The 22,550-nt window shown below is 48.1% G+C and overlaps 1 protein-coding gene across 6 annotated transcripts in view; it reads left to right on the forward strand.

The window, feature by feature from the left end:
* Nucleotides 1-22,550, forward strand: part of LOC105190328 (uncharacterized) — a 107,629-nt gene that overhangs the window by 52,255 nt on the left and 32,824 nt on the right. For 5 of the 6 annotated variants that reach the window (XM_025303201.1, XM_025303202.1, XM_025303203.1 and 2 more), the window contains 11 exons: nucleotides 2,497-2,631; nucleotides 3,587-3,745; nucleotides 6,705-6,875; nucleotides 7,150-7,375; nucleotides 7,600-7,901; nucleotides 8,195-8,419; nucleotides 8,581-8,754; nucleotides 8,916-9,077; nucleotides 9,177-9,419; nucleotides 9,554-9,784; nucleotides 21,390-21,495. In XM_025303201.1, the coding sequence (XP_025158986.1) occupies nucleotides 2,497-2,631; nucleotides 3,587-3,745; nucleotides 6,705-6,875; nucleotides 7,150-7,375; nucleotides 7,600-7,901; nucleotides 8,195-8,419; nucleotides 8,581-8,754; nucleotides 8,916-9,077; nucleotides 9,177-9,419; nucleotides 9,554-9,784; nucleotides 21,390-21,495 (2,134 nt within the window). The remainder of the gene's footprint in view (nucleotides 1-2,496; nucleotides 2,632-3,586; nucleotides 3,746-6,704; nucleotides 6,876-7,149; nucleotides 7,376-7,599; nucleotides 7,902-8,194; nucleotides 8,420-8,580; nucleotides 8,755-8,915; nucleotides 9,078-9,176; nucleotides 9,420-9,553; nucleotides 9,785-21,389; nucleotides 21,496-22,550) is intronic. The other variant, XM_025303205.1, reaches the window with a different exon arrangement.

Here is a 22,550-nt window from a genome sequence, read left to right on the forward strand (position 1 = left end):
GAGGGTTTCGCACACCCCGGCGAGACGTGAGTGCTCGGCCGCGCTAAGCAATTAGTGGGTTATAGAAATTTATCGGGGGCTCGCGCGTTTTAACGAGCCAGTAACTGCGCGGCGTCGGTATTTAATCCGGGAAACGTCTGAACGCGGCGATGCAGCCAACGGGATAAAAACGTTTTAATTAAATCCCGCCGATTGTTTGATATGTTGCCTCGTAAATTGGAACGCCGCGAGACGCACTCGAGGCTGACTGGCTCTGGCTGCGCTAGCGAATTTCAAACTTTATTCGATAACGAACAGAACCAGGTCTCCGCTCGCAACTCTCGCTCCTCTTCGCATATTTTAGAGCGGCAGGAAATGAAAGGATTATCCGACAATAAATGGGGTTATAATATTGCGCTCGAGAACAACGAGCGGATGCGGAAGCGCCGGGCGGCCGCGGCGTCTCGATCTCGAATTGTTTTCCCGACGCGCGCCGTTACGGCGAGCAAAAAGCGACGGCGAGTAATCGATCGGCGCCGATCGATCGTTCTTCACCGCGGGCCGCGAGTGCACGCGAGCTGTTGTGCGTCCCTTGTGCGAGAGAGATATCAGCAATCGAAACGTTAATATTAAATAGGTCGTTAATTGTGGCCGCGGACGATAACGAAGCAAACCCCGGTGAACCAATCAAATTTAATGGCCTAATATATCGCGCGAGGGTGCGGAGATTACCGCGCCGGCTCGCCGCTGCTTACTGCTTCTATTGATTTTCGGCAATTATTATTATGCGCGCGTTACAGCATGACGCGCGATCGTCAGATCGATCCTGTCCGAACAATGGACTCGATCGCGAGTCATTAAATCACGCGAGACCACACTTCTCGGTTACGTCCGCGCGCTCATTAACGCGCTCATCGTCACGTTGATGTAATTAGCGCTGTCGTTACGTAACTCGGTTATTGCGCAACTCATCATGTGCCGCTGTAGGATTTTTCCGATGTTCCGGTTGCAGCCGCGCAAACTCGCGGCTGCAATCTGGCTAATAAGTACGCTCTAGATCTCTCGAAGAGAAATCTCGAGCGAAAAGCAACATGACCGACGCGGCGAGTGAGTCTTCATCGCGCGGATTGAGTAAATTTGCCAGGCTGAATCGGCCGGTGAATACCTTCGTGCGAAATTCAAGGCCGAATCCGAGGTACTCCATCGTCACGAGAATATATTCAGTCAAATCGATTGGAACATTCGCTTGTGTACGGAACTTGCTCGAAGTTGGAGCGAAATATTTGTTCGTGCGATTTCGCGAGTGGCGGCATTTTCTTTAACGCTTCGGGAGAAAATGCCGCTACTTTTCAGCGACTTTGAGCGAGACCTCGTTCCGAGAAATTTGGAGGGCACTTTACCTGCGATGTACTCGTTCGTTATTTGTTGCCTTTATACAAATTTACAATGAGCTATTGAAATCATTTGATGCTCGGATAAAGGCCGCTGGCAAACGCAATGCTCGTTGGCGAATGCAGCGAGCTTAAGCGGCAAGAAAATTGATGAATCACACGGTGGGGAATTTCGACACAATGGTCCTGCCGCGTTCGCGGTAATTCTCGAATGTAAATTGGCCGCCACTAAGCGCAATTATTTACCCGCATGTCACGTTAACCGCAAAGACAGGTCGGTCGGTGACACGCACGGAGAGGACCTTGCATACGCTCGTCGTGTTTTAAAGCGCGGGAAAATGTCGCGCATTAATCTGGCTCTTAAGCGCGCCGTCGACGCGACAAATCGAATTTCTCGTCGTTACTGAAAATCCCGAGTAATCTTGTTCATTTCGTTAACTTTGTTAAAATATGCCACGGCGAGGTGGATGCCGTTCTCGGCGTCGTTACCCTTATTTCCCGCCGTCATACTTCATCCTCATTAGCCCTTTCTTTCCGCACTGTGGATTATGGATGCTTTCGTTAACGTCGTCGTCACAACTGAGCACGTGTGCGAAAATATGCGAAACGTATCCACGGAAAGTCTCCCGCGCAACGTCCGATTATACGAAGGTACGACGTCGCTTTCCGTCGGTCTGCACGGTATGGGGACGATTCACGAAATTTATTATGCAGCACGCGCGCGCTCGCCGCTGAGTAGTCTCTTAATAAAGCTAAATCTCACCGTAATCACGTTCTGAAGAAGGTGCGACTTGAATCTCCGCAAGACGCGCCGCTCCTTTCCCCATGCGCGATTAAACCGGCCAACCGTCGCGCCGAAATTAAAATTAAAAGGGAGGGTCCCGTTCTGAAGTTCTCTTTTATGCTCGCCTTGATCGATAGATTCGGGAGGAGTCGGCTGATTGTAATAAAATTTTCATAAAAATGGCAGCCGACAGTTCGGCCCCCCGTGCCATTGTGGTGCCATTGGCCAGCACACAGTCGGTCGTTTGAGGGCGAAGACGAAGCGCTTGATGATATCGTTAAGGCGTTTTTTCAGTAATAAAGGACCCGATCTCAGGCGTTCTCTTCTCTTCTCTTTTCACAGTTGAATACGGAATGGGCTCAAGTTGAAGTGATAAATCTCATCAACGATGGCAGCGGTCTTGGATTCGGTATCATCGGCGGCCGTAGCACCGGCGTCGTCGTCAAAACCATTCTTCCAGGGGGAGTTGCCGATCGCGTGAGTAAATCAAATACGAATCGGGTCAATCAAGATGTTCGGTTCGATCGTAGTAAATAGCGTTACCCGCGGGTACAAGCGACCATGCTGATGATGTTCTGCGTCAGCGCAAGATCGCAAGTAACAACGGCTTATTGCTTGACCGACGAACAGTCGATTTCCACCGGACGCCACGACGTGAAATTTCATCCGAAAATCGAGCCGCACTTTTTTTCACTGAGCCGATAAATATTTTTCTCTCACATGGCGTTGATTCTAGCTTCAGTTTCCTTACATTTGCATTTATTTTATATATTTTTTACATTTATATCTTACATTTTCACGAGCACGCTTTTTGTAACGTCAATTCGGATCACGGACATAATCCTCAGCAGTGCAGTCGCTTTTTCAATTAGTCGCTTCATGTTTTAATTTTTGATGGCTTACTCGTTTAATCATAATCCGCCGGCGTTGCGTGTATCTTTCACTCTTTTACTCGGTCTCTGTGCTCCTACTGCCTTCTCTCTCCTTCTTCCTCCCTCCTCCCCCCCCCTCTCTCTCTTCTCTCTCTCTCTCTCTCTCTCTCTCTCTCTCTCTCTCTCTCTCATTGAACTTCCTCGTCGGATTTCCACAGCAGTACGTTTATCCAACACAGTCCAACGGACAGCCCGGAGTCGTGCGTGCGGCACGAATCTATAGATTTAATTTCGACATCAAACGCACGCCCCGAGGTGACTTACGGCGTAAAACAAACCCTTTCCCTCTCTCGAACCCTTGTCACGCCCTTTCTCTCTCTCCCTCTCTTTCTCCTTCTCCCCCCCCCCCTCGTCTGTCCCTCTCGAACAAAAGAAAGAAAAAAAGGAAAAGAACTGAGGAAACGCGAAGCGAGAAAAATCCGGGACGCAAATATTTGCGTTTACCCTCCGGATGACAGTCGCGGAAATTAAACGTTCCTTTTCGCATTGTACGTCCGCAGGATAATCGACTCCAGAGCGGGGACCACATATTGCAGATCGGCGATGTCAATCTACGCGGGATGGGGAGCGAGCAGGTCGCCGCGGTTTTACGGCAATCGGGCACACACGTGCGGCTCGTCGTCGCGCGACCCGTGGAGCCGACTTCGCCGGATTACCAGGTACGTGCAGTCCCCCTTCTTCGTGGTCGTCGTCGTCGTCGTCGTCGTCGTCGCGCGACTCGTCCTCCGCGTTCGATCGCGACTAATTAGGCGCAGCGGCGGCCGACGGCGCCACCGTTTGCCTTTCATTTACGCTGTCGTAATCCACCGCCGCAGCTCCAAAGCCGAGGCGGCTGATCGCGCCGCTGAGAGGCCACAGAACTCTCCGATAATCGTCCGATCGCACGGCCCCTGACGACCGTTCTCGTCTCGTTCTCTCACCTCTTTGCCGTTTACTTCAGCAAAAAATAACGTACCTGTAACTGAAGATTACGCGACCGTGTCGCGTTTGAGTTCCGGCTCGTTCATCCACCGACGAAGCGCGAAGAGACACGGCGGGAGTAATGGAGCTCGACGCAAATTTAATTTCACGCGGTTTCGCTAATTTATTAAATCATCGCGCCCTTGTATACTGCACATATCGCCGGCGCGGCGCGACGGTTGCGACGGGCTCTCAACGAATACTGCACACGTGCCATCATTTTCGTCCCCGTTCGGCGGTGTGCAACGCGGTCTTCTTGAAGAGAACAGCTTGTATTGGTTCTTTCCTTCCGCGTCATTCTTTTCTCGGGACTATCCGACGAAAGGAAGCAAAGAAGAAAGGAAGGAAGGAAGGAGGGAAGGAAAAAAGGAAGGAAGGAAGGAAGGAGTAAACGAGCGAACGTATACAACGCTGTGAAGCTCGTTCTATTTATCAGCTCGGCGCAAATTAGAAGCGAGAAACACGAGCAAACGCGCGTCCGTCCACTGCTTGCACGGCCTTCTTCCACGTGGCTACATATTTAAGTAGACGCGCGTTAGGTGGGCGAGATGCGAGCCATTAAATTCTAGCGCGTGGTTTTAAGATGTCCGCCATGTCTGGAGATTGATGGCACCACACGGCTCGCGTACGTCATTGTCAAAGCTTATCGACTATCTGTAGCGACGGCTCCGAACACGGAATTCACATGTGTAATTGCGTTAAATCGCGGCGAAATCGAATATACTATCGATGAGACTGCAATGCGCATCGACATCGTGAAGAAAACGACAAAAGGACAACCGCGAGGATCTCGAGAAGACTTTCTCGCGTCCTCTCTGGCTTACCCGCGCGACTTGGGAGAAGATAACGGAGGTGGGTCGAAGACGTCGAAATGGAGGAGAAACGGAGAGCTCGAGGACGAAGAAAAATGCGTCCAGGATTTTCGAGCGCCACGCCGCACTCCGTGCGACTGTAATTCGAAGATTATGAATAATGCAGGAGGATATTTTCTCTACGGGGCGACGGTTCCATTATTTCCAGCAGTAACCGTTCGCGTGCGCGAGATTCTGCTGTGAGCGAAATTGCGGGAAAATAGAACCTGCTCGGATCGCCACGCGGGGGTTTAAGTTTGAAATTTGGACGATTGAGAGGATTAGAGGATTCCGTCACTCGAGTTTATCTTTCGTAATAAATGAGCTGTTTACGGCGCGTGTGCGCTCGCGCGCGTAAACGCGTTGTGCGGGAGAATTCCGAAGAGTACGAAATGAGATCCGCGAGCTTTAATTTTAGCTACAGCCGGCATAATTAACCTCCGGAACGTGCCTGGTCTCCGCGGGAACTGAGCCGCGTTAAACGCGGCCATATTTTCGCGGGAACAAAGTATCTTCATTTGCTTTCCCACCAGCTGTTCTTCGACACGACGCGCGGGAGCGGAGCGCGTACTCGGTAAATAGACGCGAACGAAAGGATAAATAAGAATAAAAAGAGGGGAAAAAGAGAAAAAAGTCTGATAGCACGGAGCGTCCTCGACGCTCGCGCAATGCTACGCGGGAGTAAAAGCGCACTCTTCCTCGGCTTCTCGCTCTCCCGGTCTTTCAATTTCTATCGCCTGATCGATATTTATATCCTGCGCTTCACGTATAATTCGGCCGCCGTACTTTACGCGAATATTAAATAGCGCGCGACCGGTTCTGTCAGCAAGCTACGGTGACAAACACCTTTCGGCGAACGACTTTTTCCCCTTTTTCCCTCTTTCTCTTCCTCTCTCCCCCCCCTCTCTCTCTCTCTCTCTCTTTCTCTTTCTATTCTTCTCCCTTTTTTTGAAAAGGTTGTAACAAACTGTCCTCGTTGCTTGTTGACTTGTAAATATCACTTGTTAAGACCTGATAAAATCCCCCCGAGGCGAGACTCCAGTTGGGTCGCTGCGAAGCGAAGTGTGATAAAGCCCGCACCCGTGCTACGTAACGCGTCCGTGAAAGTTGAAAAACCTGACCTGAAAAAAGGAGGTGTCCGGAAAATGACGCGCGTTATACACGCTCCAGATTTCGTCGATCGATCCGTTGAGAAGAAGGATCGATGAATACGAAGCGTTTACTGAAAAGCGCCGGGCGGGAGCGGGATTTTTCGATCTGACGCTACTACACGCACCGAGAGAGAGAGAGAGAGAGAGAGAGAGAGAGAGAGAGCCGGGAGTGGAGAATGGCCGCTTTTAACCGTAGCCGTTCGTGAACGGAAACTTTTTCTTTTCTCCAAAGTTCCGAAGCCCTTTCGCTGTAAACTGATGCAGTATGCTACACATCGCTCCGCAATCCGTTCACACGCGGGCTTAACGCGCGCAACGATCGTTATTATTCCATGCGCGGTTCTATCGCCGTCGCCGCGCCGTTTCCGTAATCCTCGTGAGAAATTTTACCGAGGAAAGAACCGCGCAGGATCTTTAGTTAACGTTTCACACGCGCCATGGAGCTTCACGGAAGAAGGAGCTCTTCCGCATCCTCGCACGCGTTGCGCCGACAAGGAGGATGCCGACACCGAGGCCAGTGCCGACGACCGGTGTGACCGTTTCGAGCTCAAGCATTCGCGGCTGACGAATGAAAAAGTTCCCATAAATTTGAACGTGAAGACGTCGCGCGGAAAGACACGCGCAAAATTTCCCCTTTGGCCGTTGTGTGCTTCTAGGCTCTCGGGAGTCACGCTCCGATCGTCCCTACGAAAATCCTCGGGGATCCGGACGAGTTGGACAGGCATCTGGTGCACAGCGTCTCGGACAGCTACAACGCGCGACACGCGCAGGGTGACTCGAGCTACGACGGATATATGTACTCGCAGGAATCCGACATTGAAATGCACGTGAGTATATGTGTGTACGTGTGGTGTACAGCAGTGGTCCAGGAGCCACGGCTCACGGCGGTCGTCGCGTTTCCTCCTTCGCGTTGCGATGCGAATCTCACCCCCCTTCGCCCTTTGTTCATCTCTGTGCCTCCCTTTGCCCGCCCATATCCTTTCTGCTCTGCGTCGAGAGGAGACGGGAAGAGAAGACAAGAGATGGGAAGAGACGAAGAATCATTTCTTCCTATGTCGCATCAGACCGCCGGCATGACATGGAAAAATTTTTCTGCCTCAGGCAAGACCCGGTCTCATCATGGACGTGGTACGCAACCCAATGCCAATTGGAGCGATGCCAGTTATACCGGCGGTGCCACTTCCGGTGCAACTGCAGGATTTACCGGTGCTCACCATGGAGCCTCTCGATATTAATTCACTGCCAGAAATGGAGCGCTTCACGGTCGAGCTTACGAAGGACATCTACGGCCTCGGGATCACGATCGCCGGATACGTCTGCGAGAAAGGTAACGGAAGCCCGCAAGCGCAATCAGTATGTCGAAAAGCTACCTTTCCCCACGGCAGAGGTAACGCCGACGCCTTTTCGAAAAAGAACATCTCGATGAGCTCGCGAGTTGAAAGATATTAGGCCGATGAAGTCACGCGGATTGATCGATGTCAGACGAGCGACTGGCGGCGCGTCTTTCGACGCGCGTTGCTGATGAAAAACTTTTGCTTTCGGTTCTCGCAGAGGAACTTTCCGGGATTTTCGTCAAGAGCATCAGCGAGGGTAGCGCGGCCGATCTCAGCAATAAGATCCAGATAAATGATCGAATAGTGGAGGTGGACGGACATTCTCTACAGGGCTACACTAATCACGAGGCCGTGGAGGTGTTGAGGCGCACGGGGCAGACGGTAGCCCTCTGCTTGGAGCGATATCTACGTGGACCAAAGTTCGAGCAGCTTCAACAGGCGATCGCCGCGAGCGAATCAAGACTACCTCAGCCGAGTTCCCCGTCTATAACGAGCCTACCTAGTTTCCCCATGAGCGCGGTGAGTCCTGCCTTTTGTTTAGAAACAGAAGTTGGCCGAAAGTAGCTTTCGGAGCGAGAGTTACCTCTACACCACCGCCGCCGGTTATTAATCAAATATCATCTCGTCGCGTTCGCTCCAAGATCGATCGCACTCCGTGTTTGCTCGCTTCTTGAATTTTAACGTTTCCCTTCGCCATCCGGAATATCGCAAATTTGCGACTGCAAAACCCCAGCCGTCTGCGGGTTATGTGCATATATATACCATTCGCGTATTATAACGACGTTACTGAATCTATTTTCCACGTGGCGCAGGATGGAGAAACCACCACTGAGATCGAGCCGGAGGGTGAATCCCACACCACTGTAGACAGCGCGATTCTGCAGGAAGGCGAGCGCATCAGAACGTCGGACGAGCAGGATGACGCGACCAACGTGGAAGCGCTATTGAGCGATCCCTCGAGCGAGCTTACGCCTCAGATCCGCGCTGCGATCAAGTCCAAGTGGCAGAAGATCGTCGGGCCAGACACCGAAATTGTGGTAAGTGCCTTCGCGACGCGATTTTATCTGTAGAAACTATTTTGTGTATGTATACATGTATGTGTGTGTGTGTGTGTGTGTGTGTGTATGTGAAAAAGAGAGAGAGAGAGAGAGAGAAACGTTTCATGCGTCTCCCCCTTTTTTCCTTGTCACTCGAACAGGTCGCCCAACTGAAAAAATTCGCCGAAGGCAGCGGTCTCGGAATCAGCCTGGAGGGAACAGTCGACGTGGAGAACGGCCAAGAAGTCAGGCCTCATCACTATATACGTTCTATTCTGCCGGAGGGCCCCGTTGGACAGAACGGCACGCTACGCTCCGGAGACGAGCTGCTAGAGGTTATCGAATTTCCGTATCTCTTTTAGCAAAGTCTCCGTCCAACGTTTTCCTTTCAAAGCGCTCGACTGGGCGCTCTGCTTCTTTTAATACCATCATCACCATTCTACCACTTCTCTGTTACTCTCGAACAATCTCTAAAACCGATATCGTGCTTTTGTAGGTAAACGGCTACCGCCTATTGGGCATCAATCACATGGAAGTGGTTAGCGTGCTAAAAGAGTTGCCTATACATGTTCGCATGGTTTGCGGAAGGAACATCGCCTCGCAAGATCCGCTTTGTCCTATCGACACCGCTCAGCATCAGGCCGCCTTCCAAACTAGAGTGAGTAGAGCGATTGCGTCAGCGTCCGCTGTCAGAGTCGCTTGCCAAGAAGCGCGTCACTTGAAGGTACACTCCGCGAAAAACTGTGTTCTCCCGTAGAGCATCCTCGGCGGGTCACTGCAGAACTTGTTGCCCACGATGGATCGGCTCGTAAAAGCAAAATCGGACGGTTCCTTGGCTTCTACGACGACCACGGCCACGGTGACTGACGCGAGTCTAAACAAAATGAAGTCGCGTTCGTTGGAACCGCTGACCGGTCTGGCGATGTGGAGTTCCGAGCCGCAAATTATCGAATTGGTTAAGGGAGAGAGGGGCCTTGGGTTCTCCATTTTGGATTATCAGGTGCGAACGTGAAGTCTCTTTTTTCTCTTTTTTTTTTTTGTCGTGCGCGAGACCTCGCGAGTAAGAAAGACGACGAGAAGCTGTAATAACCATCCGATCTGCTTCTTCTTTTTTTCCGTCCGACACGCTTTTAGGATCCAATGAACCCCAACGAAACTGTGATAGTAATACGGTCGCTCGTGCCCGGCGGCGTGGCGCAGGTCGACGGGCAGTTAATACCGGGTGATCGGCTTCTGTTTGTGAACGACATCGCATTAGAGAACGCAACACTGGACCAGGCCGTGCAGGCCCTGAAAGGTGCCCCGAAGGGGACCGTACGCATCGGCGTGGCCAAGCCGCTGCCAATACCAGACAGTATTGTCCAGGTGAGCGATCAGGACGACCGGACCGAGGCTACGAGAGATAGAGACGTCGAGGCGACCGCTTGCTCGATCGTGGATAGCCACAAACAGAGGCGGGAGTATTTCCGCGAGCGTAAAATCAACGTGACCGAGCCACCTCATCACATGGATTTGATCGAGGGCCTGAAGCATCAGAACAGCCTCTTCAAATCCGAGAGTTTTTAAGGTCGCTCTTGATTCGGATAGTTAGAGCTCAAGGCTCTTGCCTCTGCTAAATTTTACTGCGGTTCGCGCGTCTTCGAGACGGTTTACATACGTTTACTGGATTAATTCGATGATGTACAGTCGAATGATTTTCGATTCGGCTAATCGTATCTGATCACCGTGCGCTAGGGATGGACGATATTGAAAGAAAATAACGAAAAGAAGAATCGACGTGCGAATATTTTAATGATACATGTAAATTTACTGCTAAGAAAGAGAAATTCATTTTACTGGAAAAGTAAGGATTTTTCTGCTGCTGTAATTGAACAGATGCGAGGTGTATGACTTGAGTAAAATTGAGTAAAATATCAATGAGATCATTCCTTTAAGAAAAGAACAAAGGAAACAATTTGGACGTCGATTCATCATCATCGTGTCATATAAGTCTGTATGTGTGTGTGTGTGTGTGTGTGTGTGTGTATGTGTGTGTGAGAATACTTATTATTAGGTAGAATTTCCTACAATTTTCATCTTTACTCTCCTATATATAAAAGTAATGTGTAAGGTTGAAAAAGTCGCTGGAAATCTTGGTAAATAAGTGTTAGAGTTTACATGATGTTTGTTGTGCATACACAGACCGGCATATATACCTTTAACACGTAACGACTGCAACTTTCAACTATATGCACACGCGTGCATAAGGTTGAAAATCATAGCAATCCTAATAATATAAGTGTTTAAGGCTATTACGCCAGCCTCTGTACGTCGCCCATCTCTACTGTGCGCGTTATTATAGAACAAATTTCTCGCTGGAGAGATAGACTGAGACGTTTACTCGTCGATTAAATAGAACGTGTGCACAAAACCGAATGCGTGTTTCCTAACGGGATTCCGTCCATGAAAGTGAAGTAACCGTCCTTACATTTCACATACATACTTCAACAACGTCGCATTCGCGAACGTCGAGCATGAAAGATGTCTGTGCAAAATTTCCGCGAAATTGGAAATTTCCAAAGAAAAGAAAAAAATTATCAGTGTGTGTTCCCTTTTTTTCTTGCTTCGCGCGCTTGCGTAGCGTTCGTCATTCATCGTGAAATTGGCAGAGTAAACGTCAAAAGGAAGAGATAATTTGCGCGTGCATAACATTAAGGGATACTCTCTGATATTTGCCACGTTTGCGCGACTGCTTGACAAGACACCAAAGCATAAATTTAACATTCTTATGAAGTGACGAGTCGTGTTGAGATTTTTTAGAACTATAGTAATTCGCAGAGAGTCCATCACTAGACCTGCATGACGTAGTACGTGTTTACGTTAAGTCCATCGTCCATCTCGTATATATAATTTAGAGCACAAATATATACATACATATATTTTTTTTATACGACAGGTTCTCTTTGTACGTTATAGATACTTAGATACGTAACTGTAAATGATATTTGCAACGACTGACTTTCCCTTATGTTAAGTTTATCGTGCCCACTGTGGCAATTTGCGAGGAGTCGCGTATTGTTAACATATAAAGTACGTTATCTAGTTTGTGTTTCGAGCGCATCGTTGCTGCGATTCGTCGGCGGCGAAGAGGATTTTCGCCAAGTCGAATTAAAGGCAACTTCACACGCATCGATACTTAACGTAACTCACTGCAGCGCGCACCAAGACGCGTTTAAATGTGCTTTGCATCCCGAACTCTGTGTTGATCTATGTGTCCTGAGTTGATTATGTTGTATTGTGTTTTCACCCCGTCATCGTCATCGTCATCGTTTGAGTTCTTATCTCATGATTATACGGCACACCTCGCGGAGGGCGCGCGAGTTGTTTGGGCAATCGCGATAAGACTGCAATTCGTTCGACGCTGTACGATTATTGATACATAAGTATATTTTAATACGTATATACATATATATACGCATATATGTATATACATACGTCGGGACGATCGATATCCAGGCCGGCTCAAGTGATATCCAGCCGGAGTTATTATCCTATTTGTCGACGCTGGCATCTACATTCCGCTCGGGAAAGTTTCGCGAGTGGTTGGGCAGCCGCGTTCGCATGCACCAACTGGAAAACGTGGCGATGCTCCATCCACTTGCGAAGATTGGGTGAAGAGTGCGGGTCGAAAGCTCGTGACTAAGAGAAATATTGTATATCTTTCTCTCTCCTTTTCTCTCTCTCTTTTTCTCGCGATGTCGTCGGACCCAACGAGCGGATCCGACGAGCGGCGGAGGATGTCAGAGTTTTATGTTGTCAAATAAAATTTCACGATATGCTGCACGCACACCGACAAATATATAGGGTGCCGTATACGTGTTCTTTTATTTCGTTTATCACTCGCCCGCTTGTCGCCAATCCGTTCCCGCCGTCTTCTCCCGTCCTTCCCGTGTGTGTGTGTGTGTGTGTGTGTGTGTGTGTGTGTGTGTGTGTGTGTGTGTGTGTGTGTGTGTGTGTGTGTGTGTGTGGTGTGTGTGTGTGTGTGTGTGTGTGTGTGTGTGTGTGTGTGCGCGTGCGTGCGTGCTCGTGCTCTTTCTCCCTCTCCTCTCCTCATATTGTGTTCATCATCTGTGCTTATTTGCGTTCATGATTTAATCGTTTGCTTCGTTTCAGCTCGTCCTTTCTTTTTTTACGCTATACTATTTATGCGCGCGCGACGCTTGATTTTGTTGATAATTTAACCTTTGTGTACATATATATATATATATATACATCTTCTTTTTTGTTTTCTTGTAGTTCTTGTTTCCGCGTCGCGTTCGTACTGTTGCAGCCGGAACATCCATAAGACGATCAATAAAAACGACGAAGCCCAATATTTACGATCGCGCGGGCCGCCTTCGGCGATATTCCGAGGTGCGCTCAGGCGTTTGAATGATTTATGCGATATCTTCGGACGCGAGTTATATCAGTCGACCGGCGAATTTTGGACAAGCCAATTTTCTGCCCTCGCCCGTACCTAGCCGTTTGTGATTCCCCGCGGTGGCTTGGGAATCGCGCGCGTCCTTGCGCGAAATGCGACCCACGTCGCGGGATTAAGTGAGCTTTATCGCGAAGTTTTAAGCACTCGCCTCTCGTACGGAGAGAAAATAAAGCCGAGGGGGAATCGAAGCCTGAAGATCCTCTCGTGCGTGATTCGTTCGCCGAATCACGGAGCAATATTTGAGTAAATTTTCTCGCGCGTTAAAGTGACAATGATTGCGGCTACTGTGCACATCTTTATCCGCATATACGTTTTATACTTTCGCGAGGCATCGGAAACTCGATGTTTGCGAAAGTCACAAAGAGTATATATATCGTATTTTGGAATTTGCGAGTAACATCGACTGCTGCCTCGTCACCCGAATCTTCCATCATTCTTATAATGATGATCATTAAATTGATTCAATCAATTAAATCATTAAATTGATCGATCAATTATACTTCTTTTATTTGACTCATTACACGTTAAATTACGATTGATTTATTATTTGTATAATAAGTACAACTTTGCACGATATCATAATCGCTGTTACGTGCAAAATTGTATTTCCCGCACTTGTTTTGGCGACTTTATAATACAATGCCCACCCAATGAGTTTTGGATGCGTCTCATAATTTTGTTCCTCTCGCGCCGGTCAGTCGGGAGAAAAGGAAAGAACGGGAAAAGACGAAAGAAAGGTCGGACATTCGGTGAACGTGAGAAGTGTGCGAATATCTCTTCGGTTTCGGCGCTGCACCGTCGGCGCCGGAAAGAGAAATGGAGAACAATATATAGTACGGTGAACAAAAAAGGGAATAAGAGAAAGAAAGAAAGAAAGAAAGAAACGAAGGGAGAGGAAAAGAGATTTTTGATAATAGCGCTCGGTGTTTACCGCGGATGGGTTTATATTGCCGACAAACCATCGACTAAGTAAGTACAGAACAAAACGATTGTAATAGTGAATGAAAGTTGCCTGGTAGAGTAGCTGAACAAAACAACTTTATTGCATTCGACTGACTTCTCTCACATTACTTCCAAAATTCTTTAAAACTCACGAAACACACACGACCGTACTAGCAATCTTTGTTTAGCAAGTTATATTTCGTCTTCTGAGGAATTATGTTTCTTTGCGTATGTTACATTTGCCATTTGTCTCTTTGCAGTCGGGCAAGTATGAGTGCGAGAGCGAGAGAAAGAACGGAGATGTGTGTGAAAGAGATCGAAAAGTTTACTGTCTTTTAAAATTGAGTGGAACGATATTTGGGACTGATGCGAACGGACATGTGCGTGAGGGTACGAATGTGAGAGTGAAAGAGAGACAGAGAGAAAGAGAGAGAGAGAGAGAGAGAGAGAGAGGGAGGGAGAGAAAGAATGAGAGCGAGGGAAAGAGTGAGTTTGATAAATAAAAGAACGACAAAGGGATGAAAGGAAAAGCGCGAAAGGGAAAAAGAATGGCCTAAAACCGGCGGCAAAGTAGCGGCAGAGTGAGAGAATCAATGAGACGAAAGAGTGAAAAGAGGGGGAAAAGAAAGAGACAAAAATGAGAAAGTTATGAGATACAGAGAGGCAAGTAAAGATCAAGTATAAGTTGTCAACTGACGATGTCTCGTATTATTTGTTTTTCTTTTTCCCTTTTATTTTCTTATGATTAAGTATCATCGTCTTTTCCTTTTCGTTCTGTTACAATCTTCTTTAACAATTTTTAATCGAACTCTTTCTTTCTTTCTTTCTTTCTTTCTCTCTTTCTCTCTTTCTCTCTCTCTCTCTCTCTCTCTCTCTTTCTCTCTCTCTCTCTCTCTCTCTCTCTTTCTCTCAAGCAAGCTCGTATGTCAAACTTTTCGCCTTTTTGTAGAGCTCTACTACCATTCCACTACTGTCTACTACTCACTGGCACCTTTCTTCACTATTATCAAGAGGCTCTCGTGTGGGGATCGATACGTACGTTTACTACTTACTCGCAACCTGTTTATACCTGAACTTCTTCCGACCGCTTCCCCGATACTCGAACTACTTCGAGCAAACGGATGGTATAAGCCTCGATGTGGTAGCCGCTGGAATATCTGACCGCAAGTTACGTAATAAATCGATTCTCCTCTCCAGGCTTCCTTTTTTCTTCACCGCTTAGAACGTGAAGCTCTTGTTATTATCTTTACGAGCCGAGTCTCGGAGGCACGCGAAAGTCACAAGATTATTATTCTCATTCTTGTCGTTAACGTTATTATTATTATCATTATTGATTATTAGTATTATCGTTCTTTTCACTGTTATTGTCTCACTGTTACTTTCCTCTTCTTTTCATTTACTGTCGATGTCGCTGTCGTGATCGTTGTTGTTACTCTATCCTGTCCTTTACTGTGTGCATAGTGTCTATTGTGAGCTTTATTTGCGCAACTGCATAAAACGTCGGCCGCGAAGATGTCGCACGTCGCGCACGCATAGCGATAAACCACACAAGAGAAAAAAGAAAAAAAATGTTTCCTCACCGGTCCGATGAAGAAAAAGAGAGAGAGGGAGAGAGAGAGAGAGAGAGAGAGAGAGAGAGAGAGAAAAAGAGAAGGAAATACGCGCCGAGTGCAACCTACGTCCTCAAGGATGCACGACCGACGTTTCTCGCTCGGTTCTCGCCGCTCGTGCGAATACATATTCGATACTTACAAAACTCTTACATTTTGTCAGGCGACGCAATTCGCAACACGACGTAACCACGAGAGAAAATCGAGGCGAACGTATGTTTCTTAGAGCTAGCTCTCGTTTCTTATTAGCATGCTTACAGTTCTCCGCTTCGCTTCGTACAGCAAAAGTATTCGAACGTTAAACTTCCTTTGTTCGATATTGATATCATACACATGCATACACACATACACATTTACGACACAACGGCACCGGTGAGATAAATACGCCGGGGGCGTATTATCGTATTTCACAAAATTGACAGAGACAACGATGAAATATTCGCCATGCGAAAATGCAGCGTGCGCAGCTTTCTGTTAAATTGGCTGTTACGAATTCAGAGAAATCATGCATTTTACCGTCTGCGTCATATAACGAATGCCAACGTGAGCTCGCCGCGGAGCGCAAAGAGTTCCCCGTAATAAGCTTCCCTCCTTTTCCGTCCAGAACTTTACGATGGAGGAATCACGGAGGAAAATTGGAAAAGCTAAGCGTCAACAAGTTAAATAGCAAACGAAAAATAATACTTGGGACCGTCTGTGGAAAAAATGCTTCAATTCGTACGACTGCCCGAGAGAGAAAAATGCTCGTACCTTTAAATCGCGAGGGATCATTACTTAACTTTGACGAATTAGCTCGGTTGCGAAACTCTCGTTCGCGAAAATACTTTTGCACGTTGCGACACATAAAACTTTCCGAGATTACGTAAACTCTTCTCTCTCTCTCTCTCTCTCTCTCTCTCTCTCTCTCTCAAAGTTCGCCAACGCGTTCATCATCCCCCCCAGCTGGGGAAATCGAGGAAGAAAAAGTTTACGGAACTCTCTGCGCGCTTCTACGTCGCGAAACTGCTCCACTCGCGAGATCGGCGGAGCGTCGTCCAGAGCCGAGATATTTTTTGCGCGTCTATCGAAGCGTATTTCGCGATTACTGCGTAAGCTCGTCCGCTCTTATCGCGAAAGCGAACCTCGCCGGCAGCGGCAGCGGTTCGCCCTTGCGCCAGGTGCATCTTTGACTCGTAACTACGCTCGTGCATCTTCCTCGCCGGCGACCGCTGGCGCTGGCTATCTCTCCCGCGCTCGCTGCTCTCCTTATTACTGCGAGATAAATTTCACCTGCACCGCGGCGCTATCATTCAGCAGCCCTGCGACAGATACACTCTCACGAACACACGGCTTGACTCGTTCACTGGGAAAACGTGGCTCCGACTCGTGGTTCTCCGCTCGCAGAGACGCTCTTATCGTACGCAAAATATGAGCGCTTCTCCCGCTTATCTTTCCCGCGTGCTCGTGCGCGCGAAAATGACTGGGGCACGTTCGTTTTTAGCGCGTCGGTTACGTGCGCGAGACGGAAATTAATCGCGCACAGATCAGCGTGTCTGCCTTATTTAAGGCGCGGAGGCTCGTTGCGTGAAACTCGCCTCGCTTGAAATTTGCTTTGCTTTGAATTTAGAGTCGGATCCGATGAGCTCCTCGGCTGAGTCATCACGTGACACGTGTGACGTGTTTGTGATCAAATTTGCAAATCGAGAGGGGGACATCTGACTCTAAATTCAGATCCGAGTATCTCGTATGCGACTCTCGTATATCTCGTACTCGACTTGTAATTCAAATGAAATGCATCCAATTCGAAATTCAAATCCAGGGGTCTCACTTGAGACAAGTTTCAAGTAACGACTATCAACACAGGCCTTGGTGAATCGGGGTTTTCAGCCGTACGCGCACGTGTGCGTGCGAGTGAACGTCCTAGTTATCATGATAACAAGTGTTGAGGCATTTCTGTGTCGACCTGTGTAGCTTGTTTGACATAGCAACTGAATGCGCTAGAAAACATCTGGCTATTCTCTTCTCATGCTTCCTCTACGTGTCCCTACGTGTAGAGATACTGATATCTCTGTGAAAAGATTATGTGTGTCCACAAATAATACGACTCTCTGTTACTATACGAAAACACAAGTTCTCGCACCTCTCGGCTCCTATCGTGCGTTTCGAGCGGCCCTGAATAATACCAAACGCACGTAGGATTAAATCTGTTCCTTTCAGCTGCGTGTTTTACACGCGCTCCCGTCCCTCGCCGAAAATTACAAACGTATGTTTTTCTTCCGTGATGTGTTCGCGATGGGTTCGAGCGAAATGAAAAATCGCATCCGAAAGGAACAGACGCGTAATTGCGTTAGCGCTGCATACAAATACACACACACACACACACACACACACTTATAGACAGTTTCTTTAGCGGGAATGCCGCGTGGTAAAACATTCATTTGTCAAAGATATTATAAGTTATAATCGAACATTCAAACGCATCTCTAACCACGACCTTTTTTTTTCAATTTTCAGAGCGAGGCGTAAGCGTCGAGGCGGACGTATTTCCGAAGCGAATTTACTGCAATTACCGACCAAAAGAGAGATAGAGAGACAGAGAAAGAGAGAAAAAGAGAGATAGGGAGAAATAAAAAGAAAAAGAAAAGGAAAACAAAATAGAAAAAAAAGAAAGATAGAGAGAGAGAGAGAGAGAGAGAGAGAGAGAGAAAGAGAGAAAAGCGAGAGAACAGAGGAACTAAAGCAGGAACGGAAAACAAAAGTTACCACGATCAAACATACTACTGTTCTCGTTTATGCCCATTTTAATATAATAACAACGGCCGCGATATTCGAGAGCAACGAGCGTACTCGATATAATTCCAGACGCAGACCTGCGTGTGCGGTCGCGAAGGGACGAGAGAAAAGAGAAAAAGAAAAAAAAATGAAAAAAAAAAGCAAAAAGAAATACCGAATGTCCCGTCCTTTCATTCGATTATCTTCGAGATTTCTCCCTTTCGCCAGTGTCTCGAGCTTCACGATTTCAATCAGTGGATAATTGATACGATAATTGATACGCGCGACACGTCCCCTTTCTTTTCTGCGCCGCGCCGGCGGAACTCATTTAACTCGTTATTCTATGAAAACATGCTCGCTGCGACTTGCTTCGACTGATCAAAAGCAGAAGAGGAAACAAGAAACCAAAGAGAAAAAGAGGCAATGATTTTAACGAACGCGACTTTCGACTTTGTAATTTCCTTCTCGGCCTCGCCGTTCTCGATGTATTTAACGTTCACACCGTCGTTACGAAATTGTACCACTGACACTTTGTTACATTTTATCAGAAATATAAGAATACACTGAGAGAAAGCATGATATGTGTGTATGTATGCGAAGACGTTTCGTTACACGAAATACCGAAATAGATAATGCTCGCGTCGTTTCTCTCCGCAGCGCGTCTCGTTCTCCGCTGAGAGCTCACTTTGCGAATTGTACGAATCGCGCGACGCAGCGTTCGGGAATACGAAACTTCGCGGAGTCGGTCCGCTTGTCAGCGGGCAAATCGCCGTCGCTCGAATCCGAACGTTTCTCGGCGATTCTCCGCTCTCTTGCGCGATTCGCGGATTTTCGCGATCCCGCCTGTTAGAGTAATATGGATGTTCCACGATGCAACCTTTACGAGCTCGACGCGAATATCCGCGTCATTGTTAGCGGCGTATCGCGCGGCTCAGAATCGCTAAGTATAAAACAGAGAAAGAGAGACTATATATCGGGTTCTCTAGGTAAGTCCCCACAATCTGCATCAGTTTTTCCTCCTTTTTTTTTTGCTTGCGGTAGACCGCTCGCAGCATAAGATTATCGTTAGCGTATCTCCGTTGCGCGAAGCGAGCGACGTGCCAGTCGGCAATAGGCGAAGTAAAAACTCGTCGTTGCGCGAGAATTGTGAGAAATGAATCGACCGCTTCAAGCGTCTGCGATCAATTCCGCTCGTCAATTTAAACCGATCCTGGCGCAATGGAACCTCCTCTTAATCGCCTGTCCGGCTTTTCTTGCTCCGGCGATCGAAGGGTGCCTCCATCGTCCTGATATTCCTGTTTCGCCGTCGTGTCGCGGCGGACACTCGCGTGATCGATCACCCGGAAGCGACCGCGAGCGCCTCGTAAATCCGCGTCCTCGCGGTGAGCGAGGACAAAAGAACGGAAAAGAAAACAGAGACGAAAGTCCACTCGTCGCGCGAAATTGCCTCTCCCGGCGGTCTCGTCAATTATCTAATTGCGCTCGGCCCCCTCCCTCCCCGGAGGCACTTTTTCCGATCTAATTTAATTAATAGAGCGTGCCGCTAGAGATGCCCGCCATCGGTAAACGCTCGCGTTTCGCAATGCTCCAGCTTCCTCCGACGCACCGGCTGCGTAATTGCTTTCACGAATGCTTATCGACGATAGTGTCGACGATAGTGTCGGCATTCGGCCCGCGGCGGAGAATTTCCTCTGGCGCCGCCGTCGCCTCGGCTCGACGGCTGTCTTCGCGGGCTCGCGAGGAGCCGCAGAAGGAATCGCGGGAATCGGTCTCCGCGTCTCTTAGCGACGTCGCTCGCGGATTTCCGGCCAATCCTGTTTGTACGAAACTCGTATGAAGCTATACCCTTAATTGGATTATCGGCAACGGAGAGATTACGAAACAAACGTATTGTTGAGTAACGCTCGTGCACGCACTTGCACACGCGTATATACGCGATATATCTTACCGTTGTCCTCTAGCGAAACAGCTGAAGCTCGTGCAGAGATTCGCGCGAGCCTCGGAGAGGAGAGGAGAACGATCTAGAATTCGGATCTTGATCGTCGCGTTCGCATTTTCATTATTATCCGCTAGCGTTGTGTTCGTTACGTTCATTAAACATCGCTCGGGCACTGACATTTATTAGTCCGGTGGCATTCGGAATTTTCCAACGTGTTTAAACGGGGATCATGGGAGCGCGCGCCGCTCGCTCATTGCAGAATTAATTCTGCATAGATCAGAATTTGCGGTGATGCATATACATCAGAGAATTGATTAACATGTCAATGTTAACACATTCTGTGCGTGCGCACGCAAATGAAATTGTGCGCGCGGGAGATCGCTCCGTCGAATATAATTGCACGCTGCCGCGTCGAGACCGGCTTGATATTTGCGCAAGTTCTCATCGGGAAGTCATTAGTATTGCGTACTTGTTCCTTCCCCCCAGCCCCACCCCCTCTCACTCCCACCGCCGAGAAATATTGTGGACTCCGCGAATCCCTAATCGCGCGTATCGAAAGCAAAATTCGGCTGACCAGAAACGAAGAGTCTCAGAATTGTAGGAATTTTATTGCGCAAACTACGATCACGTGAAACTGAGGAAAAATCGAGTCAGATCGACAGTCTGACGTGCAATTAGCGAAATCAAAGCGTAATCGTGCATTTAATGTAGATATTGTCTTTCACTTATCCGAAGCTTGATTTAGCTACATGCTACGAGCAGTTTTCCTTTGGTTGGATAAGTAAATTGGACGAGAAACGTGACCAGCGATTTGTTGAGTCAGTTTTCGCCTCATTGAACTTTGAGTTTACATTTCACACGAGAACTCGAAATATATCGTCAAAATTTGCTCGGAGAAGATTAAAGTTGCTTTACTGTGTACAAAAATCTGCAATCGAGTTCGTTTCACTTGATTCGAGTTATTTCGATGTGCCTTGTGTGTATTTAGAAATTTATTTAATTTTTTTAACTTTAATTTATTTAATTTATTTATAAAATTTTGAAGAAGAGCGAAAATCACACCGATTTGTCTGCTCGACTGCAATCGCTGTCTCTTCGTGTACTTGAGCTAGCGCTCGCGTGTAAGCCAGTTGTCGCGTTCAAGCGAGCAAGTAGAACTCACCGCGAAGTAGACGAGCACGCCCTGTTAATTACTGACGCACCAATTGTACTAATTGTCTGCCTTTTGTTCCCCTCGCTCGTTCCCCGCGCCGCTCGATTCTACGACAGAGGGTGACGCCGATTCGCAAGATCAAACGGAGCAGAAGTTTTCCCAATGAGAGCGAGACGACCGATCGCGTGGCCGAGCTCGAGGAGCTGCTCTCTTCGAGATCAGGTACGTCCTTCAGGTCGTCGTCCTCGAAGGAACGATGGAAACCCGCGAAGCGATCGCGTTTTTATCGGGCCGACTATCAGCCCGACAAAGCGCAGAGCTGCGTTTCGGTTTCCCTCATTCGTTTCGGCGAGATATCATTCGCTACGCTACGAGATCATAGCCGACGTCGTTGTTAAATCGATCTGAGAGTGTTCTCTCTTTATGAACATAATTATACATGAAGAGGGTATGCTTTGAGTAGAAATATATTCAAATGGTACGTCTTATTCTGCGGGAAAGGATTTTTGAAACGATCCAGCCGATTTTCGGCATGAGATGGAAAAATTACTTATTTTCTATACTCCTCGCGTAATTTCTACACACGGACATTCCTGTACGAAGAATTGAGACAATGCGGAATGTCGAGTGTGCGGAGAGACAAACCCCGGCTACTCGTCGGCGCGGGTTTCATTCTTCCTCTCGATGAAAAATTAGCCGGTGGCTTAGAAACAACTCGTACGATGATTAACGTGGTCTCGTGAAAGGAATACAAATCTCCGCGTTACGGGGCGCACTTTTCACAGACCACCATTCGTACTCGTTGTACTTCGAAAGCGGGTTGTATAAATCGTCGTCCGTTCAGTCGCCACGATTTTACCGTTTGTTTGCGCGCCCGTATGTGTGAGTATATGGTGCGGCCGTTTTCAGATGCTTCTATTGTTCCGAAACGGGGCTATGTGTCGCGTCTCATTTCGCGAAGCATTATCGGGATTTCTATACGGACCTTGCCGCCCCCCCCCCCCTCGCCGCTCTACCGGCTGACAGAAATCGACGAAATGCCCACCCACGCTCGCACACAAGGATTCACTGTGTGACGTGGCAATTTGCCATTACTATTGAGCTTCAATATAGGAAAACCATCAATTTTGATTCCGCGCGCGCGCGCGCGCGCGATTAAATTAGCTTCCTTTATAGACACAAAAGCGCAGTGCGCTTTAATGCATCGTCCCGCAACACGCGACGTCCTTCCGCGCGGCTGCAAACGGCAGGGCGAATTTTTCCACAACCGCGGACGA

The sequence above is a fragment of the Harpegnathos saltator genome, unplaced genomic scaffold, assembly GCF_003227715.2.
Source record: "Harpegnathos saltator strain DR-91 unplaced genomic scaffold, Hsal_v8.6 scaffold538, whole genome shotgun sequence".
NCBI lineage: Eukaryota > Metazoa > Arthropoda > Insecta > Hymenoptera > Formicidae > Harpegnathos > Harpegnathos saltator.